The sequence below is a fragment of the Mastigoproctus giganteus genome, chromosome 13, assembly GCF_048544385.1.
Source record: "Mastigoproctus giganteus isolate SK-2022 chromosome 13, ASM4854438v1, whole genome shotgun sequence".
Classification (NCBI taxonomy): domain Eukaryota; kingdom Metazoa; phylum Arthropoda; class Arachnida; order Uropygi; family Thelyphonidae; genus Mastigoproctus; species Mastigoproctus giganteus.
Genome location: NC_143587.1, coordinates 1,849,741 through 1,875,679, shown reverse-complemented (window position 1 = coordinate 1,875,679; position 25,939 = coordinate 1,849,741). Strand labels below are relative to the sequence as shown.

At 40.7% G+C, this 25,939-nt stretch overlaps 1 protein-coding gene across 2 annotated transcripts in view; it reads right to left on the bottom strand.

The window, feature by feature from the left end:
- Positions 1 to 25,939, bottom strand: part of LOC150075716 (uncharacterized) — a 506,024-nt gene that overhangs the window by 46,018 nt on the left and 434,067 nt on the right. For both annotated transcript variants that reach the window (XM_090387689.1, XM_090387690.1), the window contains exon 12: positions 5,180 to 5,290. In XM_090387689.1, the coding sequence (XP_090243815.1) occupies positions 5,180 to 5,290 (111 nt within the window). The remainder of the gene's footprint in view (positions 1 to 5,179; positions 5,291 to 25,939) is intronic.

Sequence of the window (25,939 nt, the reverse complement as noted above, 5' to 3'; positions counted from 1 at the left end):
AATTAACACAACACTATAAAAATGGTAACAGAACTAAAATATCTTGGAGTGTTTTTTTTGATTCAAAATTAACTTTTTACCCCCATTTGATCTACTTGGCAAAGAAAGTGAGAAATTATGCAGGTATGATTGCCAGGATCAGTCGAGCAGACTGGGGACTCAAAAGAAAGACCCTGGCAATCATATATCGTGCAATGTTCCTACCTGTTATTACCTATGGAGTCGGTGCGTGGTTCATCCGCTCGGCCATAGTAAGAAATAGAAATAAATTAGAATCGATACAAAGGACAATACTACTCACTATTACCAGAGCATATCGCACAGTAAGCACACCTGCACTACAGTTGCTGGCCGGAACTCTCCCACTTTACTCCCCTTCCCAGGGGAGAAGAACTACCTGGAAGTAGCCAAAAGAGGCTTATATTATAGATTTAAAAACTGCATACCCACAGAATTTCTGGGGACAGCCCTTGATACAACCAACACCTTCACTGATAAAAGAATAGCCACAAAAGCTCCATGAGCTATGGCAAACAAAGTGGGAGCAGGAAACTAGAGATATGGTTACCAAACGGTTTCTGAAACGGGTGTCAATGGTTAGCCCAAAGCCACCTAAGTGGTATGTCCCTGGACGTTTTACAACATTTATATTGACAGGTTACGGCTCCCTAAAGGCGAAACTAACCTCCTTAGGCCTGACCAATGACCCAAACTGCACCTGTGGTGAAAGTGAAGACTGGGCACACATTCTATATGAATGTATAATATATGACATCCCCAGAACAGAGCTAATTGCACAGATTGGTCCCCTTCCCAGGAGAGGTGAACATCTGTTCATCATAGAAGAGCAAAATTATAAAGCTTTTACATCTTTCACACAGAAAGTATTCGAAATGTGCAGAGCAATCCAAAGAATGGCAATTCAGCCCCCAGCAATTAAACAATAATCAATAGTAAAATTGCCCAAGTTTCCCACCACGCCCAGACAATGACTTAAAAACTGTTATGATAGTAGTATTCTGCACCCTGACATAACAAAACTCCCCAGGACTACCCTGCCATGTGTAGGAACCTGGGCCCCACACCAAATAAGTAACCATGTAGGGAAGGGAGATGTACAGGCAGCCAGGGAAGCAGATTAACTGAAAAATATCAGTAAGCTAGTAGCAAGGGGAAGCAATGTAGAATGAAAGAAGAATGAATGAATGAGAATGAAAGATAGAATGAATAGGCTGGGCACTGAGTGAACTAGGAATTATGGTAAAAGGGAATAAATGGCAGTTTTGGTGAAAGAAAGAGTGACCTAGCATGAGGAAAAGAGCAAATGTAATTGGCCAAAAGAATACCAAGTTAAAAATAACTTACATTACTTTATATATACTGTACTGACAAATGTTTACTAACCACATAAACACTATTACTGCATTCTCCCCTGGCCTGCAAAAAAAAAAAAAAAAAAAAAACTTGTGGCTAGGCCTGCACCACAACTGAAGAATAACAGTAAGTTGAGGTGCCCAGAGAGTGCAGTGCAGAAAGTAAGTAGAATAAATGAGATGAGAGCTAGAAGAATGAATAAAAGTGTAAGCATGTGAGAAAAAGAACACAAACCATAAATTCTACAGTTAAGTACACACTAACCCTAGTTTTAATTAGTATTTAAATTTACACTACACATCATTGCATCCCTTCCTGGTGTGTGAGAAAAAGATGAATGAGTTGAGTGAAAAAAAAAAATATATATATATACTGTATACATAAAAACACTTGGAAAAAAAATTATAAATTAAGAAAAAAGTATTAAAAAAAAAAGAAAGAAATAAATAAATAAAAAAAAAAGAATGCGAGTAGAGTGAGAATGCAGATTATGAATGAAGTAAATGTGTGTGTCTCTCCCACCCCCTCACCTGGTGGGTTCCTCACTGCCAGCTAACATATCCCACCCCCCCGAGCAGGATGGGCAGCTTGACCTACATACCGGATTCGACACTGCTTGGACATGACACCGACGAAGACATTCTGCGGCTTTGCTGCCAACATGCCATTGGCGATCTCAACTGGGTACTCTAACCTGGTTTCCTTTAAAACCCCATTCCCAGGCAGGGGAGGGAGAAAAACAGATCTCTGTCTCATTTCCTCCCTGCCTACCCCCATACTTCGCCTGGTGAGGCTCGTCTCCACTGACCTCTTTGGGGATGCCTACTCTGTCATCCCTATTCTTCTATCTGTTTTCCCCCCAGTCTTCAGTCTCCACCCCTCTCACTAAATCGACCGAGTACACCCTTAACAATGCTGCCAAATTCTAATCAACGTCTAAATTCTACCGGTTTCGTGTAAATCTCTAAGACAACTAACGCTATTAGCTTTTATCTAGCATATGGCCTCACACGTCTGAATTTAATAACGTCAAAATTTTGCCCGACCTATTAGGCCTTTAACACATCTCTTTAGCGTTCAACCTCAACCAGTGATTTCCTAACAGCAATCCCATTAAGCATTAATGTCAAAGCATTCATTAAGCATTAATGTGAAATGCATACTTTTTTTTTTTTTTTATGTCCTAGCCACTGAAATCCCAGGAAACTAGGTGGCAGGACCTGCCAGAGCAATTTGTTGTGATACTGGATACACCCGGCTAGCCTCCACATGGCAAGGTATGGGCAACGTCGAGCCCCACTAGGGGCCTGGCAGCCAATAAGCCGGACAAACAATGGGTACAACATATCACACTGCACAGACACGGCCCACGCACTTTCAAGTCTCTGGCTTGACAGTGTACTGTCCTCGATACAGCGAAACACACGCAGAGATGGGAGAAATCCCAGGTGCCGTCTGACACAAACATACCTTATGTATAAGGTAATTTTAAAACTACACTTTGAATATTGTGTCCATATGTGGACACAGTGTTCAACTGTGCACCTTAAAGAATACATTAAGATTCTTAAGAGAGAGTCCAAAGACATCCAATGCTTTCACCAAGTTACCATATTTCCTCATGTATAATACGCTCCCATGTATAAGATACACCTTAATTTTGGGGTCCGAAATTTGAAAAAAAAAAATGTATTACATAAAGTTATTGAAGTCAAGTTTTATTCATCATAAAATTCATACAACTCCTCATCACTGTTAAAACTCCCGTCCATTAGCTTGTCCTCATCTGTGTCTGATGACGAATCAGTCTTCATATATTGCCTCGTCCTCAGTTCCATCTATGGCATTTGAAATGCCACACTTCTTAAATGACTTGATAACGATCTCAATCTTGATATTATCCCAGGATCTTTTCACCCAGGTACAAACTTCTATAGTTGGTTTCTTCACTCTTCCTGCTGGTGTCAAATTGTCCCCAGAAGACTTCATCCATTTGTTCCATTCGTCTCTCATGGCAGCTTTGAAGGGTTTGTTAACGCTAACATCAAGTGGTTAGAGCTGGGATGTCAATCCTCCAGGTATGACGGCAAGTTTTGTTTTTTGCTCTGCAGCAATCTTCTTTGTGTTTTTTGTTGTGTGCCCTGAACTGATCAAGCACCAACAGGGAAGGTTTGCGTAAGAGCCCACCTGGTCTCCTGCTCCAAACTTTCTCAACCCAGATCTTCATCCCATCCTGATCCATCCAACCCTTGTCATGAACATGGACAATCGCTCCTTGGGGAATGTCTTCTTTTGGCATTGTTTTGCATTTGAAAATCAGCATAGGAGGCAGCTTGGTTCCGTTGGCACAACAAGCTAGAACAACTGTATAACGGCTCTTTCATGTCCAATTGTCTTCACAGTTAGTTTTCACCCCCTTGTTATCAACAGTTCTGTTACTTGGGACATCAAATTGAAGGGGGACTTCGTCCATATTTGCAATCTGTCCCAACTCAAACTGATGTCTTCCGACATTGAATGACAAAACGATGAAATTCAAGGACCTTCTGCTCATAGCTTTCAGGCATCTTTTGGGCAAGTCTGGTGCGTGTACGCATGCTTAGTCTATTCTGTTTCATGAACCTGAAGCACCAGTTGTGTCCTCCTTTGAAATCAGTAACTTCTTTTTCATCAGCAATTCTTCTTGCCTCATGCTGAACCATCTTTGTGGACACTGGAATTCCAATTGCCCTTTGCTCTACAATCCCTATCTTTAATTCCCTCTCTAAATCAGGCCATTTTGCTGACTTGCCTCTAATGGCCTTCTTCTGCCGTGGCGTTTTCAGTAGGGTTTCTTCTTCCAGTAGCCAGTCTCGGATTGTTTTCTCAGTTGAAGGAGGACTAAACTTACGTTCAGCAGCACGATTGCCATTCACTTTTGCAAAGTGGATCACTTTTAACTTGAATTGAGCACTGTACGAAAATCTTTTCTGAGCCATTTCTGGGCAGAACGTGGCAAAACGTAACCTAATATACTGGTAACAAGTGCAAAACAATGAGTGCAAAGACAACAAACGCGAAAAAGCGGGAAATGCAATAAAAAAATCTACAACCGCTGTATAAGACGCACCCAGTTTTTAGACCCCAAATTTTTCGAAAAAAGGTGCGTCTTATGCATGGGGAAATACGGTATATATATATTCAATGTTACAAACGATGCAAGATGCCATAAATCAAAATTACAGAATTGCTTTTAGCCAGAGAGCTGTTAATTACTGGAATAAGTTAGCTGAATTGGTCATTTACACTAGGGATATGATTCCAATCAATTATTCTGAAGCAAAACCTTCTGAAACAGGGGGGTTCACCCCCATAGTTGAAATTCTTCTTGAGTGAAATGCGCTGAAACAGGGGATTTCACTCAAGAAGAATTTTAACTATGGGTCATCCCAGGTAAATAGTCAGTTATAGTTTATGAAACTAATTTTTTTAACAATGGGTTCATCTGAACTTCTGTAACACACCTCCCCATTTATGTTGACAGCTGGGAAAATTCAGAGGTCAGCTGGATAGCCACCTATGTGAGGTGGGAAACACGTTGGGTGTGTATTTTACTTTTAGGCTATAGAGTATTCCTTTTTTTTTTTTTTTTTTTTGCCAATACAGCAAAAGCCTATAGTTTTCATGAACTATATGGCTAATATTAATACCAATAAAATTATATTATTGCTATTCAGATATTTTGCAACTATCCTGCTGTATGATACTAAACTCATACATAATACATAAAATCAAATGAGTTTTGTTAACCTTTTTCTACACTTACTTTTCTGAGTTTGATGCTCCCAATGTCTTCGATATTTCCAAGCCGTCGATGTGTAACAGATATGTTAGAAATCTTCCTCCACAACTTGATTCCACCGATACCTTTTGTTTGCTGAAGAAATAACACATTTGTTAATAGTAATTAGTGAATTACAGTCAATATTTTATCAGCAGTGAATAATCAAACCTTGGATATAATTTAAATAGTTAAATGAAAGATGTCTCCGTCTTAGAAGCAAAAAACATTTTCATGTTTAGCTTTTGTAGCTGAATGATTTTAAATATGTAAAAAAAAAATACTTGTGGATATAAACCTCTAAAATTGGATGATCTCTATATTTTTGTTTGGTGTACATCTTTTTATTCTTCTTCTTCTTATTATTATCTGTTTATTTCACAAAAGAAAACCACCCTGGGACGGCAAAGTGCCAGGAGGGTGTTAATTACATTAGCAGGATACAAGATATTACAAGCAATGAGTTACATATACTGAGCACATAGTCACGTCCCAAAATATCACATATACATTTTATGTATATGTGATATCACATATATATTTAATATATATTTAAACATAAATAATTGTGCATATACATTATGCAATTATACATTTAGAAGTCAGTAATTTCATAAAAAAATTATATATTTACACAATTGCTCAAGAGGGAATGTTTCCAGTCAATAGCTTACCAAATATTACCTTTCTTAAAGTAGAAAGTTTACTTATGATACATTAAACACAGTTTCATTTAGTCACAACTCTTTGGTGTGTTGTCGTATTATAGCTGATTCATATTTAGAATCAGCTGCAATGCTGTCTTAAAGACAGCTGTAATCAGCTGTCTATAAGAATACAGTACTGGAAGATATCTTTCTGGTATGTTGCATTCTCACAGGGTTTTTCTGCATCTATCTGCAGAAAGTTAAATAGTTTTACTGTATTTGATGGGAAGAATCTTTGTAGGCTACTAAGATTGTTGAGGATTGGACGCAGTGGCGTAGATAAGGGAGGGCGAAGGGGACGATTCTCCCCGGGCGTCACTTTTTTGGGGGCGACACTTTTCACTTGAGACACAATTTTATTTTTCGACGATTCTTTTATTTATGTTAACTTAGTAATTTTTATTACTTAATTAGCAGAAAAGCAAGAAAAATAACATTTTAGAATGTTGGAATTAAAGTTTTACTTCAAAAATAAACATAGTGTTTTAATTTATTTCCCTATACGTCGTTTTGACTTTTTGTAGTATTTTTGGTGTGTATTGAGAGGGGCGGCAAACTCAGTGATCGCCCTGGGTGGCAAAACTGTAGCTACAGTACAGATTTCATCTATAGCCCAATTTCTTCTGGATGTGGTGACACTATTGTCAGGGAAACGGGGAACATGCTTTGTAAAAAAGATAGGTGGAACAGGACCAGGGTATGTCTGCCAGGGGCAAAGGTTGATGACGTTGTAGAGCAAATATCATCTTTTAAGGGCACAAAAGGTGATATAGTTGTACACGTTGGCACTAACGATATTAAGGGTAGGAGACCGGCAGAATTACTTAACAAGTACAGGTCACTGTTGAACAAAAGCCGAGAATTAGGGTTGAATTTGAAAGTGTCTGCAATTCTGCCCAGACACGATAGGAGGGAGTATATGATGAGAGCCTTGTCGATCAATTCGGTCCTGGAAAGATTGTGCAAGGCTCAAGGGTTAGAATTTTTTTCAGCCTGGACTGTACTTGTTAACAGGAGAGATTGCTTCTACAGGGATGGGATACACTTAAATAGAAAGGGTGCAAGAATATTTGCTGATGCTATCGAGGCAGTGTTAGGTGGGTCGGAAAACTGCTAGCTTGGGGGGGAGACAAAGACCAATAGATTGACAGTAGCCACTGGCAGAGGTGAAAGAGATTCTTGCACTGCTTCTATTAGAATGAGCAGAAACCTGAAAAACAAGATGCATGGTATTTCAGAGACTGCTGGGAGCCATTGCGGTACAAGTAAACACATGGGTTGTGTTAGGGTAGCTAAGAATAGAAACAGGTGCAGGTATACTTGCGTGTACACCAATGCTAGGAGTTTAGTAAATAAATTTGATGAATTTGAGGTATTGCTCAAAACATCAAAGGCAGATATTGTTGGGATATCAGAGACGTGGTGTCACACAGATATAAGGGATGCAGAAATGCAATTTGGGGAGTACAACGTCTACAGAAAGGATAGACAGGATAGGAAGGGGGGAGGGGTTATGCTATTAGTTAAGAAACACATAAAAACCAAGGAAGTGAAGCCAGTCGACATCGCTGGACAGTGCAGTGTTGAGTCAGTTTGGTGTGACATAAGCATTGGGAGATCAAAATTGAGAGTAGGAGTGTGCTATAGGCCTAATGACTCTGATGAGTATAATAAGGAACTGTACAGGGAAATAGAGTGGGCCAGTAAATCAGAGAGTCTTATAATGGGAGATTTTAATTTCCCAGATATTGACTGGAATTTGGGGGCTGGTTACTCACACACTAGCAGGGCTTTTGTGGATTTATTGGATGATTGTTTTCTACATCAGCATGTTCGGGAGGCAACTAGAGGGAGTGATTCTTCATGCATTAAGAATCTGCACATAAATGAACCACTAGGTGGCAGTGATCACAGTGTGCTGAAGTGGGATTTACTGAAAGAGGTAACTACCATTAGGGGTAAAGGGAAGGGTTATTGCTTCCGTAAAGGCGACTACGATGGACTGAGACAGTATTTAAATTCTATACAGTGGGACCAACTGATGATGTTACCAACAGCAAATTCAAAATGGGAAGCATTCAAAGAACTTATCTTGGAAGCTACTAGGCTTTACATACCAACTAAGAAATATTGTTCAAGGTTTAGGCCAAAATGGATGTCAGATGAACTAATGAGGCATATGGCAGAGAAGAAAAATGCATGGGATACTTACAAATTAACACATGACACAGAAGCCTATGATAGATACCAGTTGATATGCAACCAAGTTACAAAGGAGGTTAGGCAGGCGAAGGCAGATTACGAGAAATCCTTGGCAAGGGATGCAAAGAAAAACAGCAAAGAGTTCTTTACTTATGTAAACTCTAGAAGGAAGGGGATGAATCAGATTGGTCCACTTGATATTGATGGGTCAACTGTTGATGATCCTGCTCAGGTAGCTAACAAACTAAATGAATATTTTGCATCGACATTCACACATGAGGAGTTATTCAGCAAGGGGAATGCCAGAGGTGTATTCAACTCTAGCAGTAAGCTACAGAATCTTGAAATAACTGGGAGTAAAGTGGAGGAGAAACTGTTGAAGATAAACACAAGAAAGGCACCCGGGGTGGATGGGATCTATCCAGTTATATTAAAGGAGGCAGCAAAGGAAGTAAGCAAACCCTTAGCCATAATTATGAGAGCTTCCTTGGACTCAGGGGAGGTACCCATAGACTGGAAATGTGCAAATGTGACCCCAATTTACAAAGGAGGATCAGAGGCTGACACAAGTAATTATAGACCTGTGAGCTTAACTTCTGTTCCAGGAAAATTAATGAAGGCACTGGTTAAAGAAGCACTGCAGGATCATTTAGACAAGACTTCAGTTATAGCTCAGACACAGCATGGTTTTGTTAAGGGGAAGTCTTGCCTGACCAACTTGATTGGATACTATGATGCAGTCACAAAAGAACTGGATGCAGGGAATAACTTTGATATTATATACTTGGATCTTAGAAAGGCTTTTGATACTGTTGCACATGGAAGACTGCTACACAAATTGGAGCAGTGTGACATTGGAGGCAAATTGCTGCTATGGATAAAGGGGTGGTTGAGGGGGAGAAGACAGAGAGTGGTAATCAATGGACACTGCTCATCGTGGACTAATGTTATTAGTGGAGTCCCTCAGGGCTCAGTGTTGGGTCCATTATTGTTTTCTGTATTTATAAATGATATTGATGATGGTATATCAAGCTTAATGTCCAAGTTTGCAGATGATACAAAGGTTGGCAGGGTTGTCAAGGACACTACTGACACTATGCTGCTGCAACAGGATCTGGAAAGGTTGAGCAGATGGGATGAGAGGTGGCAAATGAAGTTTAACATTGACAAATGTAAAGTACTACACATGGGAAACAGCAACCCCAGAACAACGTATCAACTCTGTGGTACTACACTGACAGTGGTAGAGAATGAAAGGGACTTGGGGGTGATTGTGCAGGCAGATGTGAAGTTCTCTGAGCAGTGCAGACGGGCTGCAAGAGTAGCTCATGGGGTATTGTCAATGATATACAGGAATTTTTCCAGCAGGGATAAGGAGGTGATTATTCCATTGTATAAGGCAATGGTCCGGCCACACCTAGAGTACTGTATACAGGTCTGGAGGCCTCATTTCAAGAAGGATGTAGAGCTGCTGGAACGAGTACAGAGAAGGGCAACAAGATTAGTGAATGGAACAAAGGGGTGCTCTTACGAAGAAAGGCTTAAGTTTTGCAAATTACAGTGTCTGGAGACTAGGCACCAGCGAGGTGATCTGATAGAGGTGTATAAAGCCTTGAATGGTTTAAGCATGCTCAATGCTGATGGGATTCTTCCTCTAGCTCAGAAAAATCACCTGAGAGGGCATAAATTCAAATTGAGGAAAGACAGATGTAGGATAGACGTGCGGAAATTTGCCTTTAGCCAGCGGGTGGTTGGTTGGTGGAACAGCCTGCCATCCCTTGTGGTGGAGGTTGATAGCCTAAATAAGTTTAAGGCTCAGCTGGACAGGTATTTTGAACGAACAGAGGGGTGAAGTGGAAGTGGGTTTTTTTTTTTTTTTTTGGCTGATGCTGCATAAGCTTGCTTTCTTGCATCAAATGCCTCTACTAATGCTAATGCTAATGCTAATGTATTGCTATTTAACCTGTTGCGTGAGTGCTGCCTCACCGGTATACATCACGCTTCTAAGGCGTTTAATAGTTATATCGACTAAAATTTTGCATTCTGTTGGTGGATTCTACGGCGTGCACAATGGCTACGCCATATAGGTTCGGCAGGCCGTTGATATTATTTTTAATTTGGTTACTACCACTAATCTGAACTATTTATGTTGTGCTCCCTGAATCAGATTAGATATGTGTTATTATTTTGCGTATTTTGCTGTATGATTCTATATATTCATGCTAGTTTATTTATCGATTGGTGCATTTGTACAGTAATTACAACTAGTAAAATAATAAGAGGAGTTTACCTCAATATAGTACGTAGAACACTTCCGTATGACACCCTCCAGAAATTAAAACGAAAAAATCGACAACTTACTTAGGATAAAATATAAATAATTAAATAATCAATTTAACACAATTCAAATCAATTTAAAACAATTAAAAATCAAATTAATGCAATTAAAAGAATCTACCGAAAATATATATAAAAAACGATTTTCCTTCCTTTTATATATATTTTCGTTAGATTCTTTTCATACGGAAGTGTTCTACGTACTATATTGAGGTAAACTCCTCCTATTATTTTACTAATATTATTATCAACGTAGAACATATTGAGTATTACAGCTCTGATTCATACTAAATAATTACAACTATATAGTGGTAGCCATTGTTTTTACCCAAATTAATTCAACATATGCCTCTGCTAATGCTATTGCTAATTGAAGAGCTTTGATTGCTGTGGTCTGGTCACGTGACCAAGCTGTGATTGGCTGGCATAGAAATTCAACTGAAACCTGGCACTTAGAACTCAAATTAATATAGTATTTGAAAATGATTATTAAATATGATGATGACACGATTATAGATTAGGTTAACTAGAGGGTTAATTGAAGGTCATAATTAATAACTGATTTTTATTTTGAACTGTGACTTTGTGTAACAAGATACGATAAAACACGGCCCTTGGTTTATGGCATTAGTAATCATGTGATATAGTGGCTCACTACTGGAACATTCAATATTATCCACCAACTACCCCTTTTAGAATTAGTCAGAACTATCTTTTCCAGGAGAATTTCTCCTGTTCTCAGTTGAGGACAGATTCTTCAGGAGACTGTCTAAAAAATCAATAGACTTTGAAACTACTTAACTGCGGAGAAAAAAAATCATCCAATTTTCTACAACTCAGCGACCATTATGAGTTCACGTGAAGAGTCTAGCTCCACTGCTGCAGAGGATGATTCTGAGGTGCTGGTGCATCTTCCCCTCCAGGCCCTAAACAGATCTATGCCTAAAAAGAAGAAAAAGAAAAGCAGAAAGAAATCGAAACATCGACAACTTTGTCCTCCTGGGCCATCCCTGATGAGTGAGAACAGTAACTTATCACATGCCGATGTCCAAGATTCTGATCCGGACCCACTTTTATCATCCAAATTTGAATTCAGCATGTCACCTCTAGTCACTGAGGCTGCTTCCAAATCCCATGCCTCAGCTTCTCCAGATCCAACTGCCCCTTGCACTCCCTCATCATCACTCCCTAAGCTGATCACAGAAGCTTCCATGTCTTCCCCGACTGTTACACTGCTTCCTGCATCACATCTGGCACTGGAATCTTCAGAAACGTCTGCCACGCCAGTTCCTTCAGCTAGCATCTCTGCCTCTGCCTCTGCTCCAGCAGAAGGAATTCAGTTCTTCAACACCATCCAGCACTTTTCATAGTATCTCTTCAGCTCCTGCTACTCCAACCACCCTACCTTCCCAATCAGCCCTTGACCAAGCTATTGCCTCTGGTATTCAGCCTTCAGGTAGACTTGATATCCTATCTCCCTGTGCCCTTGCTGGAAGAGTTAATGTTGACGACTCTACACCCCCCCCCGCATCAGGTTGTTGCAATTCTCCATAAAAAACTGGTCGCTTTCTTAGACCACGATGCTAACAGATTTACGAAGTCAGCTGGTAACTATGCACAAGAACTATGGTACAGCCTGGAAGCCTTCTCCACAGCACTCATCATAGACAATGAGAAGCTGAAGGCTGTCAATAAAGAACTTAGGTCAAAAGCCACGCTTCTAGAAAAAGTCATTGATACTTTATCCAAGTTCTCACCCAACCCGCTGGAGAATTCAGATCAGGACCAAAACTGTACCTCTTGTGTTCCACCAGCTCGTTCATATGCGAATTTTTCAAGACCCAATTCACTCTCAACAAACTCAGATTCTATTCCTAGCCTCCTAACCAACAAGCCAAAGCCTCAGAGACCTCAACATATTCTCATCATTAGAGCCACTGATGACTCCAAGCTGGAAACTAACAATGCAGTCAAGGAATTTGTTCAGAGTACACTTAAAAATGAGTTCAAAACTAAAGTGATAAAGGGGTTTTACTAAAAGCTGCCTCCAAACAGGATCTAGGTAATATTTCTACAGTCAGCTCCCTTCACTCAGCTGGGGTATCGGTCGGCCCTCCTAAGCTTAATAACCCCTCAGTTCTTATTTTTATGATGTCCCCAACTCTGCATCCAAAGACGAACTCCTAGAAGATTTGTTCCACAAGAACTTAGCAGACTATGGAGTTACCATAAATGATGTCAAGGAGGAAGTTACATTTCCATTTTCCATAAAGGCAAAAAGCAACGCAACAGCACACTGAGTAATAACACTCAATCCTAGCCTGCTTAAAAAAGTTATGGCTCTGGTCAGAATCTTTCTGGGCTGTAGTACCCTCAAGTTCAGGCCCTTTACGGTTGTCACAAGGTGTTTTGCCTGGGATACGGGCATACATCGCTCCACTGCACCCACACTTCACCGACGTGCAGTCACTGTGCCCGGAGTGGGCATGTGATGCAGAGTGCCCGAACCGAGATGAACCGCCAGCTGTATAAATTGCAAACGTAGGAAGAATGACCACCAACATTCAGTTGGAGAGGTTACTTGCCCAGAATATCAAAGTGTGCTAGATATGGTACGACTAAGGACCGCCGATGGCTAAGTCTTCAACATCTCCATATCAGTACTGCACCAGTCAAGCCCCGGCAGCCACATCTTCTCATACACAAGACAACTATGACAGCAACAACCCAGTCCTAAACCTCAGCATCATGCAGATTAACCGTCAACGCTCCCAAACAGTGGTAGATGAAATCAGACAAGCAGCTGAAACCCATCGGATCGATATAGCAATCCAGGGGCTCTAGGCCTTCAAGGTTCCAACGGGTAAGACGCACAAAATAGCGGGCTACTCTATCCAAACAAGACTTATACAGCCCACCAGCACTGACCCAAAGTCTTGAATTGTGATTCTAAACAGACATATCGATGCATTAATCGTCCATGGACTCTGCGCGAAATTCGCAACTTGCATAGTGGTAAGGTACTTTTCCATGTCGTTTTATTTAATATCCCTTAACTGCCCACCTGCAAGAGACTTCCTGAAATATTTAGAGTTTGCAATAGACTTCATGGGTTCAAGTAACATCCTCATCTCGGCAGATGTTAATGCAAAATCCCACCTTTGGCACTCCTCGGCTATGGATGCACGAGGACAGCTAGAAGACTGTATCCACAGCAGAAATTTGGCTATCCATAATTTTCCCAATCTACTTTCTACCTACTCAGCACCATCGGACAATCGAATATCGATGTTACCATAACCACCAATGACCTCCGGCATTCCGAATTGGACTACAACACCAGACTGGACTCTCAGCGACCATCGAGTTATTCACTTTCGTATTACACACAAAGGCCTCTATCAGTACCTGATTTCTGAGTGCCAGAGTTAGTGAGGTTTCCCTGAGGACTGTCGATTGGGACTGTCAAATGTTTTCCAATTGATGAGTCAAACACGACTTTCTTACACAGGATCCCTCCCAGTACGATGCCACTCCGACCAGGCTAGCTGGGTGGGTTAAAGTGCCCGCCTGGCAACCCAAAGGTCGCGGGTTCGAATCCCGCCTCGGGCTTGTATCACAGTACTGCAAAAACCTTGGGAGGTGCATTATGGCCACAGAAGCCGATGCGCCAACAACTAACTAAAAAAAAAAAAACAGTACGATGCCACAACCTTAGAAGAATATTGCAATATCATCCAAAGTTCAATCATTAAAGCTTTCTATAGATTCGCAAGAAAGTTCCTTGCCACAGAACTTGTGCATGGTGTTTTGCTAATCTCTTAAAGCTCAGAAAAGAAGTTCACCAAGCATGTAAAAACTACCAGAACCACCGAAACTGGTCTGCTCCAGATGTAGCCCAGCTCCATACAGAGTGCATAAGAAAAATATATATACTAAGGCAATCGCCACCAGGAAAAGGGAAACTTGGTCTAGTTTTGCTTAAACAGGTAACTCAAACCCATGGGGATTACTTTATAAAATTGCATGGGATAAAACCTTTACATTAGACGTCTTTGATACTATGCAGATGGATCAGATCGAAACTACCAACTAGACTGAATCAGTAAACGCCATAATAAATAACCTTTTCCCCAATGACCTTTTCCCTTTTCCCCTAGATGATCTCTCTGCACACAAAACCATTCGTAAAGAGAATGTCGAGTATGCAACCTCAACACAAGCTGAACTATCTTCAAGTCAAGAACTGGGTGCTGCCCTTAAAAGGTAAATGCCAAAAAATACATTCGATTGGATCTGATTGAGTATGCCTTTGTTATTAGATACCACAAACTGAAGCCTGAATACCTGCTCTTACTATACAACAAATGCCTACACGAATCAAATTTCCCTCAACCTTGGAAGGTAGCTCTGCTATGCCTCATTGCCAAGCCTAACAAACAAACAACTGATCCTAGATGCTACAGGCCTATTGCCCTGTTGGAAAACCTGGGGAAAACTTTGGAGCGACTTATGACGCTCCGTATCATCAATCTATTTCTAATAATCTGATCTCTCCAGCTCAATATGGTTTTACCCAGGGCAGATCATGTGAAGATGCCTTCACTGAACTGATTCTGCACCTGGAAACATCATAATCAAAGTATGAACCAGCCATTTTCATCGACTTCGAGAGGGCCTTTGACAACGTTTGGTGGGGAAAGTGCCTTGGAATGCCTGAATGTCCATACCTCTACTGGCTCTTCTGGAGTTATTTTTCTGAACGATCTATACTAGTAAAGTCAAAGCACTTCCAAGTCCAAAGACCAATCCACTGGGATCGCCCCCATGGCTCAGTTTTGGGGCCCCTGGTTTGGAATATGGTAAAGCTGGCTTAACAACATCTTTTAAAAACCAAAATCATCGCATTCGCTGACGATCTTACTAACGTCGTCGCAGGACACTCCAGAGCAGCACTAGAATCAAAAGCACAGCGGGTCCTCAATAACATCGCCTCCCGGACAGTGCATAAGAAACTTCAGATAAATCCTACCAAATCCAAAATGATGGTTTTTAAAACCAGGCTTGATCTGCGAAGGCCCCCTCAAGTCAAAATCAACAGAATCCAAATACCTTTTGGTGACCAAACCAAAGTGCTTGGAGTGGTAATCGACCACCGGCTATCATTCCTCCTACATCTCCAGCATCTCAGTACAAAGACCGAAAAGTTCACAGCCTCCATTGTGAGAATATCCAGGAGAGAGTGGGGACTATCAAGACATATCTGCTGCTCTACTATAAGGCCGTTTTTATCCTTCGCAGCCGAAGCTTGGTTTCATCGGGTTCGTATCATCAAAATGAACGAGAAACTCAATTCTATTCAGAGAGGAATACTTTTGGCAACCCATCGGGTCTGCCGTACAGTCTTCAGAGCTTCAATTCAAGTAATAGCAGGCACCCTTCCATTAGACTTATACATAATCTATAGAGGTCTTTGCTACCGACTCAGGAAAGGCATTCCTGACTTTCCTGGATTTTTCTGCCCAAATTTTCTAGATCCTGTTGCAGTAACACTGCCATTACTGTCATTAACAACCCTGCCAACCTTTGTATCATCTGCAAGCTTCGATATTAATCCTGATATACCTTCATCAATATCATCGATAAATATACAAAACAAGTGGACACAACACCGAACCCTGTGGGACTCCACTAATAACATTAGTCCACAAAGAGCAGTACCATTGATTACAACCCTCTGTCTTTTCCCACTCAACCATCCTTTTATCCATTGTAGTAGCAACGTACCCTTAATACCATTCTGCTCTAATTTGTACGTAGTCTTCCATGTGCAACAGTGTCAAAAGCTTTCCTGAAATCGAAATATATGATATCAAAATTATTTTTTTGCATCCAGTTCCTTTGTAACCATATCATAATATCCAATCAAATTTGTCAAACAAGACTTTCCCTTAACAAACCCATGTTGTGTCTGAATTATTGCTGCAGTCTTGTCTAGATGATTCTGTAATGCATCTTTAACTAGTGACTCCATTATTTTACCCAGAACAGAAAAACTAAATGGTCTGTAATTACTCGTGTTACCTTTCGATTCCCCCTTTGTGAATTGGGGATACATTTGCACATCTCCAGTCCGTGGGAACCTCCCCTGAGTCCAAGGATGCTCTCATAATTATGGCTAAGGGTTTTCTTGTTTCACTTGCCGCCTCCTTTAATATAACTGGATAGATCCCTTCCACCCAAGGTGCCTTACTTAGGTTTAACTTCAACAATTTCTCCTCCACTTTGTTCTCAGTTATTACAAAATCATTAAGCACCCTGTTACAATTTGAAAACCTTGTGGCATTTTCAAACCTTAATAACACGTCATGTGTGAATGTAGAAGCAAAATACTCATTCAGTTTGTTTGCTATTTGAGCAGGATCATCAACAGTCGAACCATCGATATCAAGTGGACCAATCAAATTCATCCCCTTCCTTTTAGAGTTTATATAAGAAAAAAAAATCCTTGCTATTTCCCTTAGCATCCTTTGGCAAAGATTTCTCGTAATCTGCCCTCGCCTGCCTAACCTCCTTTGTGACTTGTTTACAGACTAGCTTATATATATCATAGGCTTCTGTGTCGCCTGATAATTTATATGCATCCCATGCATTTTTATTCTCTGCCACTAGTCTCATTAGTTCATTTGACAACCATTTAGGCCTAAACCTTGAACAATATTTCTTATAATAGGTTTATTAGCTTCCACTGAATTCCAAATAGCGAATGCCTAATGTACGGTACTCACCTTATACAATCTGCAATAGTTATTAGGGTGGATTGATGGCTAAATTTGGGTTGAATAATTTAAATTAGTAAATTAAAAAGCGAGATAAAAAATAAATTAATTTGACAGAATTTAAAATATGCGCAAGGAGGCAGAAGTGCGCAACTCCGTTCCTGGTTGTCATGAAGGATAATTAATTAAAAACCTCTGAGTAACATAAAACTGATAAGGCCAATAGTCATAACGATGGACTTCGTTAGTTAGAATTTTTAAGCGTACTTTTATTATTATTTTTTCTTTTGCTGAGTTAGTCGGTCTGAGCTTTAGATAAGATTTTTTTTTTTTTTGTCGAGCAAACCAGGTAAATCGACCCGAAAACACACGCATATTATTATTACTAACCATACGGTGCAAGGAAGCCTGAGGCTTTTGCTGCACCAGCCAAAAAAAAAAAAAAAAAAAAAAAAAAATTCAGAGTTATCCCTGAGAGAGAGAGAGAGAGAGAGAGAGAGAGAGAGAGAGAGAGAGAGAGAGAGAGAGAGAGAGAAATAAAAGGGAAAGAGAAGAATATGATATCCAGCTGAGGACCCTAGGTGTGCCAAGCCCATACTCACCAGATGTGAGTATGGGCTTGGCACACCTAGGGTCCTCAGCCCATATAACCCCAGGTGTTATATGGCCATATAACCTGGGGTTATATGGGCATAGAAGATAATTCTCGAGTGGCCCAAATGTTATTTTTTTAAAATGGAATTTTGACTAGTTGGGGCATATTCTTTCGGTCTATTTTATTTGGGTCCTTGAGGTTGTCACAGACATTCTCTCAGATATGCCAGACAAGCTGTACTTGCTACCTGGGAGTCTAAAACGCTGATGGAACTGATATTCGGGTAACACTCAAGTCAAGTGGACCCAATTTCGCTGAAGTCCGGACGGTCTGTGACAGCCAAATCCTCTGCTTGCACCTTCACGATGGTGGGACTGTTAGTAATCCTGGGTATAACCTCCATGCACAAGTACATGGTGCGTGGCCACCCAGGTGTGAACCAACGTAAGCAGGGTTCGAGGTATAGCGCCCACACCACATGGAGGAACGCCGCCCCTCTATGTTACCAGGCAGTACTAGTGGTAGATGACTCTCATCAACCGGTGAAATACCACCACTTTGCTTATTGGAGGCTTGAAGTGGTGGAACCCATGTTTAGTCTCTAGAGCTAAGTTCCGGTCAACCCTTCCCTATCTCTTCCATCATGCAGTATGATTGATGATTTTTGAGGTTATGATGAACGTCGTGGCGAGATCCAATATTCCTTACATTTCGAGGGTACAGCTCTAAAACGGTGTTCGCAGGCCGGCCGCTAGTTAGTACACCGGACTGAACCTATTGGTAACTCTCTAGGAAGCTTCCGGATCAGCTAATGTATAACCTTGCTACCTCTACTCTGCCAGATAGTGACTGGAGGGAGTCTGAGTCGTGTGTATGGAGGGAGTATTGCCCAGGCCACGTTATGTCAAGGATATGGGTATATTCTTACCACATGTACGCCATATCCAAAAATTTCATTACTTCATACAGTGTCCCACCTACTTTTTCTTACTATTGAATACACCATGAATTGTCAAACTAATAGAGCAAACTTATCTGCGAAAAGATCTAATCCTCCCAAGGACTTCCTAATTAATTTCACAAATATACGTGGTCTCAATTCTAATCTCAACGATGTCCATTTCCACTTGCAGTCTGCCAAACCCCATGTACTTTTTCTGACAGAATCTCAGTTATCGGTTGATTCATATACTGCTCATCTCAGATGCCCAAATTATTCTCTGTGTGATTCCTTTCGCCTCAAAGGTGGTACTTGTGCATATGTCCGTTCTGATATTCCCTGTCAGAGACTTGGCAATTTGGAAACTCCTCTCTTTGATCTTCTCTGGCTTAAAATCTCTCTACCTCATTGTGTCAAATTCATCTGTTGTCTCTACCGTTCTCCCAACTCGCTAATCACTTGTAGCTCTTTGACTTCCTCTCTTTGCAACTTGACTTTCTACAGTCCAACTTTCCTAACAGTGAGGTAATTTTCCTTGGTGATTTTAATGTTCACAACTCCAGCTGGCTTCCGTTTTCTAGTCACACCGACCCAGCTGGTCGAGATGCTGAGGCTTTTGCAATTACTAATGACCTAGCACAGATTGTTCATTTGCCTACAAGAATACCGGACAATCCTAATCATACAGCCAATACGCTTGATCTTTTTCTCAGAAACAACCCTTCTAAGTACACGGTCGAAGTGAGAGGTCCTTTAGGCACTTCAGATTACAACTTGGTGATTGTCTCTTCTCCAATGGAACCTTTATCTCATGGCTATTCCCAACCACGTGTTGTTTGGCATTACAAGAATGCAAAATGGGATGACCTGCGAGACTTTTTTTCTTCTTTTCCTTGGTCGGATTACTGTTTCAAAACTTCTGATATCAACGTTTGCTCAGATCGTGTCAGTGAAATTATTCTTGCAGGAATGGAATCCCTTATCCCACACTCCACTTTAAAATCTCGTCCTTTATCTAAACCTTGGTTTTCCAATAAATGTGCTAAGGCTGTTCAAGAGAAGAATGTTGCATATCGTAATTGGCTTGTTTCTAATTCTTCAGTTTCATTTTCTGCCTACACCAAAGCTCGCAACAATTGTAAAGCAGTTATTCGGGGGCTCACATCTGGTGAGTATGGGCTTGGCAAACCCAGGGTCCTGAGCTGGATATCATCATTCTTCTCTTTCTTGGTGATGCCTTTCTACTTTCTCTCTCTCTCTCTCTCTCTCTCACACACACACACACACACACACACACACACACACACACACACACACACACACACACACACACGGGGGGGGGGAATTCGGGAATTTTTTTTTTTTTTTTTTTTTGGCTGGTGCAGCATAAGCCTCAGGCTTCCTTGTACCATATGGCTAATAATAATACTAATGATAATAATAATCAGTCCAAACTAGAGTTTGAACAAGCTAAGAGTAGAAAACTTGCTTCTTGCCGTAATGGTAGCCGAGCATTCTGGTCTCTTGCCAAAGCTATTGGCCGCAACTTTTACTCATGTCTGCTCCCACCTCTGTCCAAACCAGATGGTTCTGTTGCCACTTCAGCCAAGGATAAAGCTGACCTGCTAGCATCCCATTTTTCTTCCAGCTCATGTATTAATGATCTCGGTAAAACAACTCCCACCATTCCCAACACGCTCCATTCAATGCCTTCTGTGGTCTTCAGTCAAAAGGATATCAGAAGGATTTTGATGAATCTTGATGCTAAGAAAGCTCTAGGTCCTGATGGAATTTCTCCACTTGTTCTCAAAACCTGTGCTTCTGAACTTACTCCTATTCTTTGCCGCCTTTTTTCAATTTCTTATTCCAAAAGTGTTTTTCCCTTGCTTGGAAATTTGCTCATATCCAGCCAGTTCCTAAAAAGGGTGACAAATCCCTCCCATCCAATTATCGTCCCAATGCAATTACTTCTACTCTTTCTAAAGTAATGGAGAAATCAATTAACCGCCAACTCTTAAACTACGTAGAAACCTTCCGTCTGATCAACGATCACCAGTATGGATTCCGTCAGTGTCGATCCATTGGAGATATTCTGGCTAATGTTACCCATTTATGGACTAATTCAATGGAAAGGTTCGGTGAAACACAAGTAGTTGTTCTTGACACCTCAAAGGCTTTTGATCGTGTTTGGCATAAAGGTCTTCTAAACAAGCTTCCATCTTATGGTTTTCCAACTGTTTTTAGTAATTGGTTATCCAGTTTTCTCTCTGATCGCTCACTGAGGCTGATGGTAGGTGGCTCTCTGTCTTCTAACTTCTCCACTAATGCCGGTGTCCCCCAAGGTTCCGTTCTTTCCCTCCCACTCTTTTCCTCTTGTATATCAATGACCTTCTTCCATTGACTGGAAATCCTATGCATAGTTTTGCCGATGATAGCACATTGCATTCAACTTTCCATTTTGAGAAACCTTGTCCTGCTCAATCAGCTTCAACGTCTCGAATAGCCGCTGCCAATTCCTTAAATGCTGATCTTCAGGTACTTCTACAGTGGGGCAAAGACAACTTAGTTGATTTCAACCCTTCTAAAACTCAGTCTTGTCTTATATCTCGCAAAAAGGATTCTTCTGCTCCAATGCTTATCTTTAGTGACACTCCGATTTCTAGTCAAAATGATATATCTCTTTTGGGGATTACCCTGACTTCTAATCTCTCTTGGCACAAGCATATTACAAATATTGCTTCCTCTGCATCTAAAAAACTTGGTTTTCTCTTTCGCTCTTGGCGTTACTTTTCTTCCAAACAGCTGCTCACTCTGTATAAATCGCAAATCCGCCCTGCCATGGAATATTGTTCCCACATCTGGGGTGGTGCCCGCAAAACCTCTCTCAGGTTTCTTGATTCCATTCAGAAGAGGGCAGTTAGGTTAATTAATGATTCATCTCTAACAGAGTCTCTCCACTGGCTTTCTCATAGACGCACTGTTTCTGCTGCATGCCTCTTCTACAGATACTTCCATGGGGACTGTTCTTCTGAATTGGGTTTTATAATTCCCGCTCTCTCTTTCAAAACAGTCCGAACACGTGCCGCCACCAGCCAACATCCACACCCGGCGCCTCCGTAGCCAGGTGGGAAGGAGCAGCAGTGCGTAGCACACGCTCCTTGATTAGACCGGGGTTCGAGCCCGTCACCATCAAATACGGAGGATGTGGAAAGGTCAGGGAATGACCACCGCATATCCCGGAGCAATATGGCCTTAGCAACATTGCTAATTCTCCTAAAAACCAAATAACAACAAACAAAGCCAACATCCATTTGCTGTGCAACTTCAAACCCACAGAACCAACTTTTCGTCTTCCTCATTTATTCATTCAACTGCCGTTTTCTGGAACAACCTTCCTTCATACGTATTTCCTGAAAATTACAATCTACAGAAGTTCAAGTCCAATATCAACAAATATCTTCTTTGGTCTTCTGAACCTCCAACCCAAGCACGGTACTAAGTACTATAGGTGCTAATACCTCTCGTGTTTGGGGTTCACATAAAAAAAAAAAAAAAAAATTTATGTTTGTTTCACCCTGTTGGTTTTCGTTTCCAACTGTAGTGATATTTTAGATAATTTGGACCTGGTGCCGCTAAATTTTAATTAATTGATATTTTTATTAATTGGCTTTTTTTTCGAAATTATATTAGCGGCGTAACCCTTCCGTATCTCGATTTATTCTCTCCTTCTTTTCTTTCTGTTTGCTGCTTGTATTCATTTCCTTTCTATTTGTCACTTAACCTGGCTTACCCTACGACTGCCATATTTTTAATTTATTATAAATTATATTAGAAAAAAACAAAAAAAAAATTAAACTGCAAAATTTCCTTAATAAGGTTGGTGTTATTCGGTCCCATCTTATTGGACTTCGCTTCATTTCCCTTTGCCTCGGCATAGCAATAAGAATAACACACGAACCCACCATTAAAGGATGTTTCATAACACGTAAAGTCATTCGCGCATTGTGTCGCAAACGTATTCATTTCGCTATAACTTGTCGCCCCTCCCCCCGAGAGAGTTGCGAGGGTCTCTTTTGCTCGTTAAAAACCACGCTACTCGTTCCGCCAATCTCGTGCTGGCGTGGCCGTCAATATGGTAGTTTCGCCCGCAAAAATTCAATAAAATTCTTTGAAAGTTTCGCCACTGTCTCTGGGGATCCCTGCCGAACCAGGAGGAAATGGTACAACTGCGGAAACAGCACGCGTGCAGATCCACGGCACTGTCGTGTCGCTTCGCTATTTATCGCATTAAACGAAACCTACCTGACCATTGCACGCACTACACTGCAGGGGGATCGTTGAGCGCGAGCTGCTGGCCGAACAAGTTCGGCAGTTGGTGCTGTGAGCGTGCACTTCGAAGTTTCGTCGTTTCAGACAAGTTTCCAGGGCTGGGTGAGCGCGGCGCAGGCACGGAGAAGGTTACTGCTGTGTGGGCGCGGCGCGGCGCAGGTGCTGCTGGCAGTCAACAACGACACCGCCAATCGGAACATCACCTCGAGTGAGTTTTGAGACGCACGTGTATTTAGGAGGTGGAGCGGGATGTCGATCTAACGTATTAGTCGCATCAATATATTGCGGTTTGCTTCACCCCATCTAGGGGTGCATAAACGAGGCAATAAACGTACGAACCGTAGATAACATTAATAAATATTCAGAAACATCAGATGTACAGAATTCGGTAATCTTCGGGGTGTTAGTAAGGAAAAGCCTTCTAATTATGGCTAAATTCCGTAACGAGCCATTTTGGGGAATCCGCGCTTCATCACGAAGGATGTACGGTGGCCTACGACCGCAGTAAGGTTGTGGACATTTCGGGAGTGAAGACAATCGGTGAGGAGTTGAGGAAGGATGTGTAGATTGGTCATCTGCTGCCCCTAGCACAATTATGCCGCTTTCCACTGCTCAGTTTTGACTCTTTTAAAATGGGCCATAAACAAATATAAACACTCTTCCACAGAGGGTAGGACCGCCGTTCTCCCCCCAGTGGCGTAGCTATGGGCGGCACTATTTTGGGGGCCAAACTTTTCACGCGAGACACAATTTTATTTTTCGACAATTCTTTTATTTATGTTAACTTAGTAATTTTTATTACTTAATTAACAACTATACTTACAACTAAAATGAATAAAATATAAATATAACAAAACCGTTACATTTCCCTATCATACTACAATTCAAATTCTTAAAAATAGAATTTTTAAGATTTTCAATTATAGTATGATAGGGAATTAGGCGCTGCAATTTTGCTTTATTGGTTTATACCGCGGCGGCTGCGTCTCAGCAGCGGCACAGTCAATACACATTTGCAAAAACAATGCTATCTGAAACGAAGGAGGCTTACTAACTTATTCAGTATTATGATGAGTAACGCTGAACTTACTACTTCTGTTCAGTGCAAAGAATGTTACCTGTTTTTTGTTACAATTATAAAATTATTTGTTTCCACCCACGCCTTCCCATCTTTGTATACTGTACTTTGTACTGTATTATCAGCTTTGAGCTGTAATTTTTCATTTTATGCTTCCATAAAATGAAGTTTTGTGAGCAATGCCAACAGGCTGCCAGGGCAGGTCATGGGGTTTTGTCAATGATATATTGGAATTTTGCTAGCAGGGAGAAGGAGGTGCTTGTCCCTCTGTATAAGGCAATGGTCAGGCCGCCCCTTGAGTACTATGTACAGGTCTGGAGGCCTCATTTTAGGAAGGATGTAGATTTGCTTGAGCGTGTACAGAGAAGGCCAACAAGATTGGTGAGGGGAATGAAGGGATCCTCTTACCAAGAGAGAGGCTTAAGTTCTGCAAATTGCAGTGGCTGGAGACTAGGCACCTGCGCGGTGATCTGATTGAGGTGTATAAGGCCTTGAATGGGTTGTTCAGAATACGAACCTACGGGGACATAAGTTCAAATTAAGAAAGGATAGATGTAGAATAGATGTGCGGAAATTTGCCTTTAGCCAGCGAGTGGTTAATTGCTGGAACAAACTTCCATCTGTCGTTGTGGAAGTTGATAGGTTGAATAAATTTAAGGAGGAACAAGCATTTTGAGGGAATGGTGTGATTTTTTTTTTTTTTTTGGCTGATGCTGCATAAGCTCATACACTTGCTCTCTTGCATCACATGCCACTACTACTACTACTACTACTACTCTCTTTCTCTCTCTCTCGCTCAGGATAACTCCGTAATTTTTTTTTTTTTTTTTGGCTGGTGCAGCATAAGCCTCAGGCTTCCTTGCACCTTAAAGATAATAATAATATATGACGGCTTATGTTTGATTTATCAATGTTCTCCGTTTATTATTATTCATTCATTTCTCTTACATGCTGTATTCTCACTGTTAGCCCCTGATATGGTGGCCGTGAAGGGCAATATTGGAAAGTATCGATTCGTATTATTATTATTATTATTGCAATAAAGATTTCTGTACTATAAAATATCTTCGAGACAAGATGAAACTCTTACTTATCATAGCCATAAAGATCATCCCTGTCTTGCCAAATATAAAATTACACCTTTATTTAAAAGAAGATACATTCAGGACGGAGGTAAATTTATAAAATGGTGCACAGAAAATGCCAGAAATAGTTGTTCTTCTTACTGAAATTCACTCCAGCATTCCCACGTTATAAAAACGTTTTTATTGAAATTTATAAACGATATTGTAAAATTTAGTGCACTTAATTCTTATCTTCATTTAAGAGATCATTATGATTTTGACCCATTCGCAGCTTATATAAACTTTGACAAATAACTAAATGAGTTAGAGTTGCATTAATGATATTTTATTATGTTTGGTTTATTTGTTCAAAACAGATCTCAGTTGCTCAAACTAAATTTGTGTACCCTTTTTTAAAGTAAAATTTCCAAGTTGAAATTTTCAACTTATATATATAATAAACTTATTTTTATTGCTGCTAAGTACGGTACAGGTACTAGAAACAATAATTCTCATCATGGCCAGGAGTTTTACATTATGGAAAAGTTTTACATTAAGGAATGAATTAAATTGGTAAAAATGGGAAATTATGAGTTACACAAAATGAAACACGTAAAAATGAAATTATAAAGAGGAACTGAACGTCGTATGGAGGAATTTATCCCAGTTCCACAGATATAATCCACTCGAGGAGCATGTGACGGTATTTGTAGT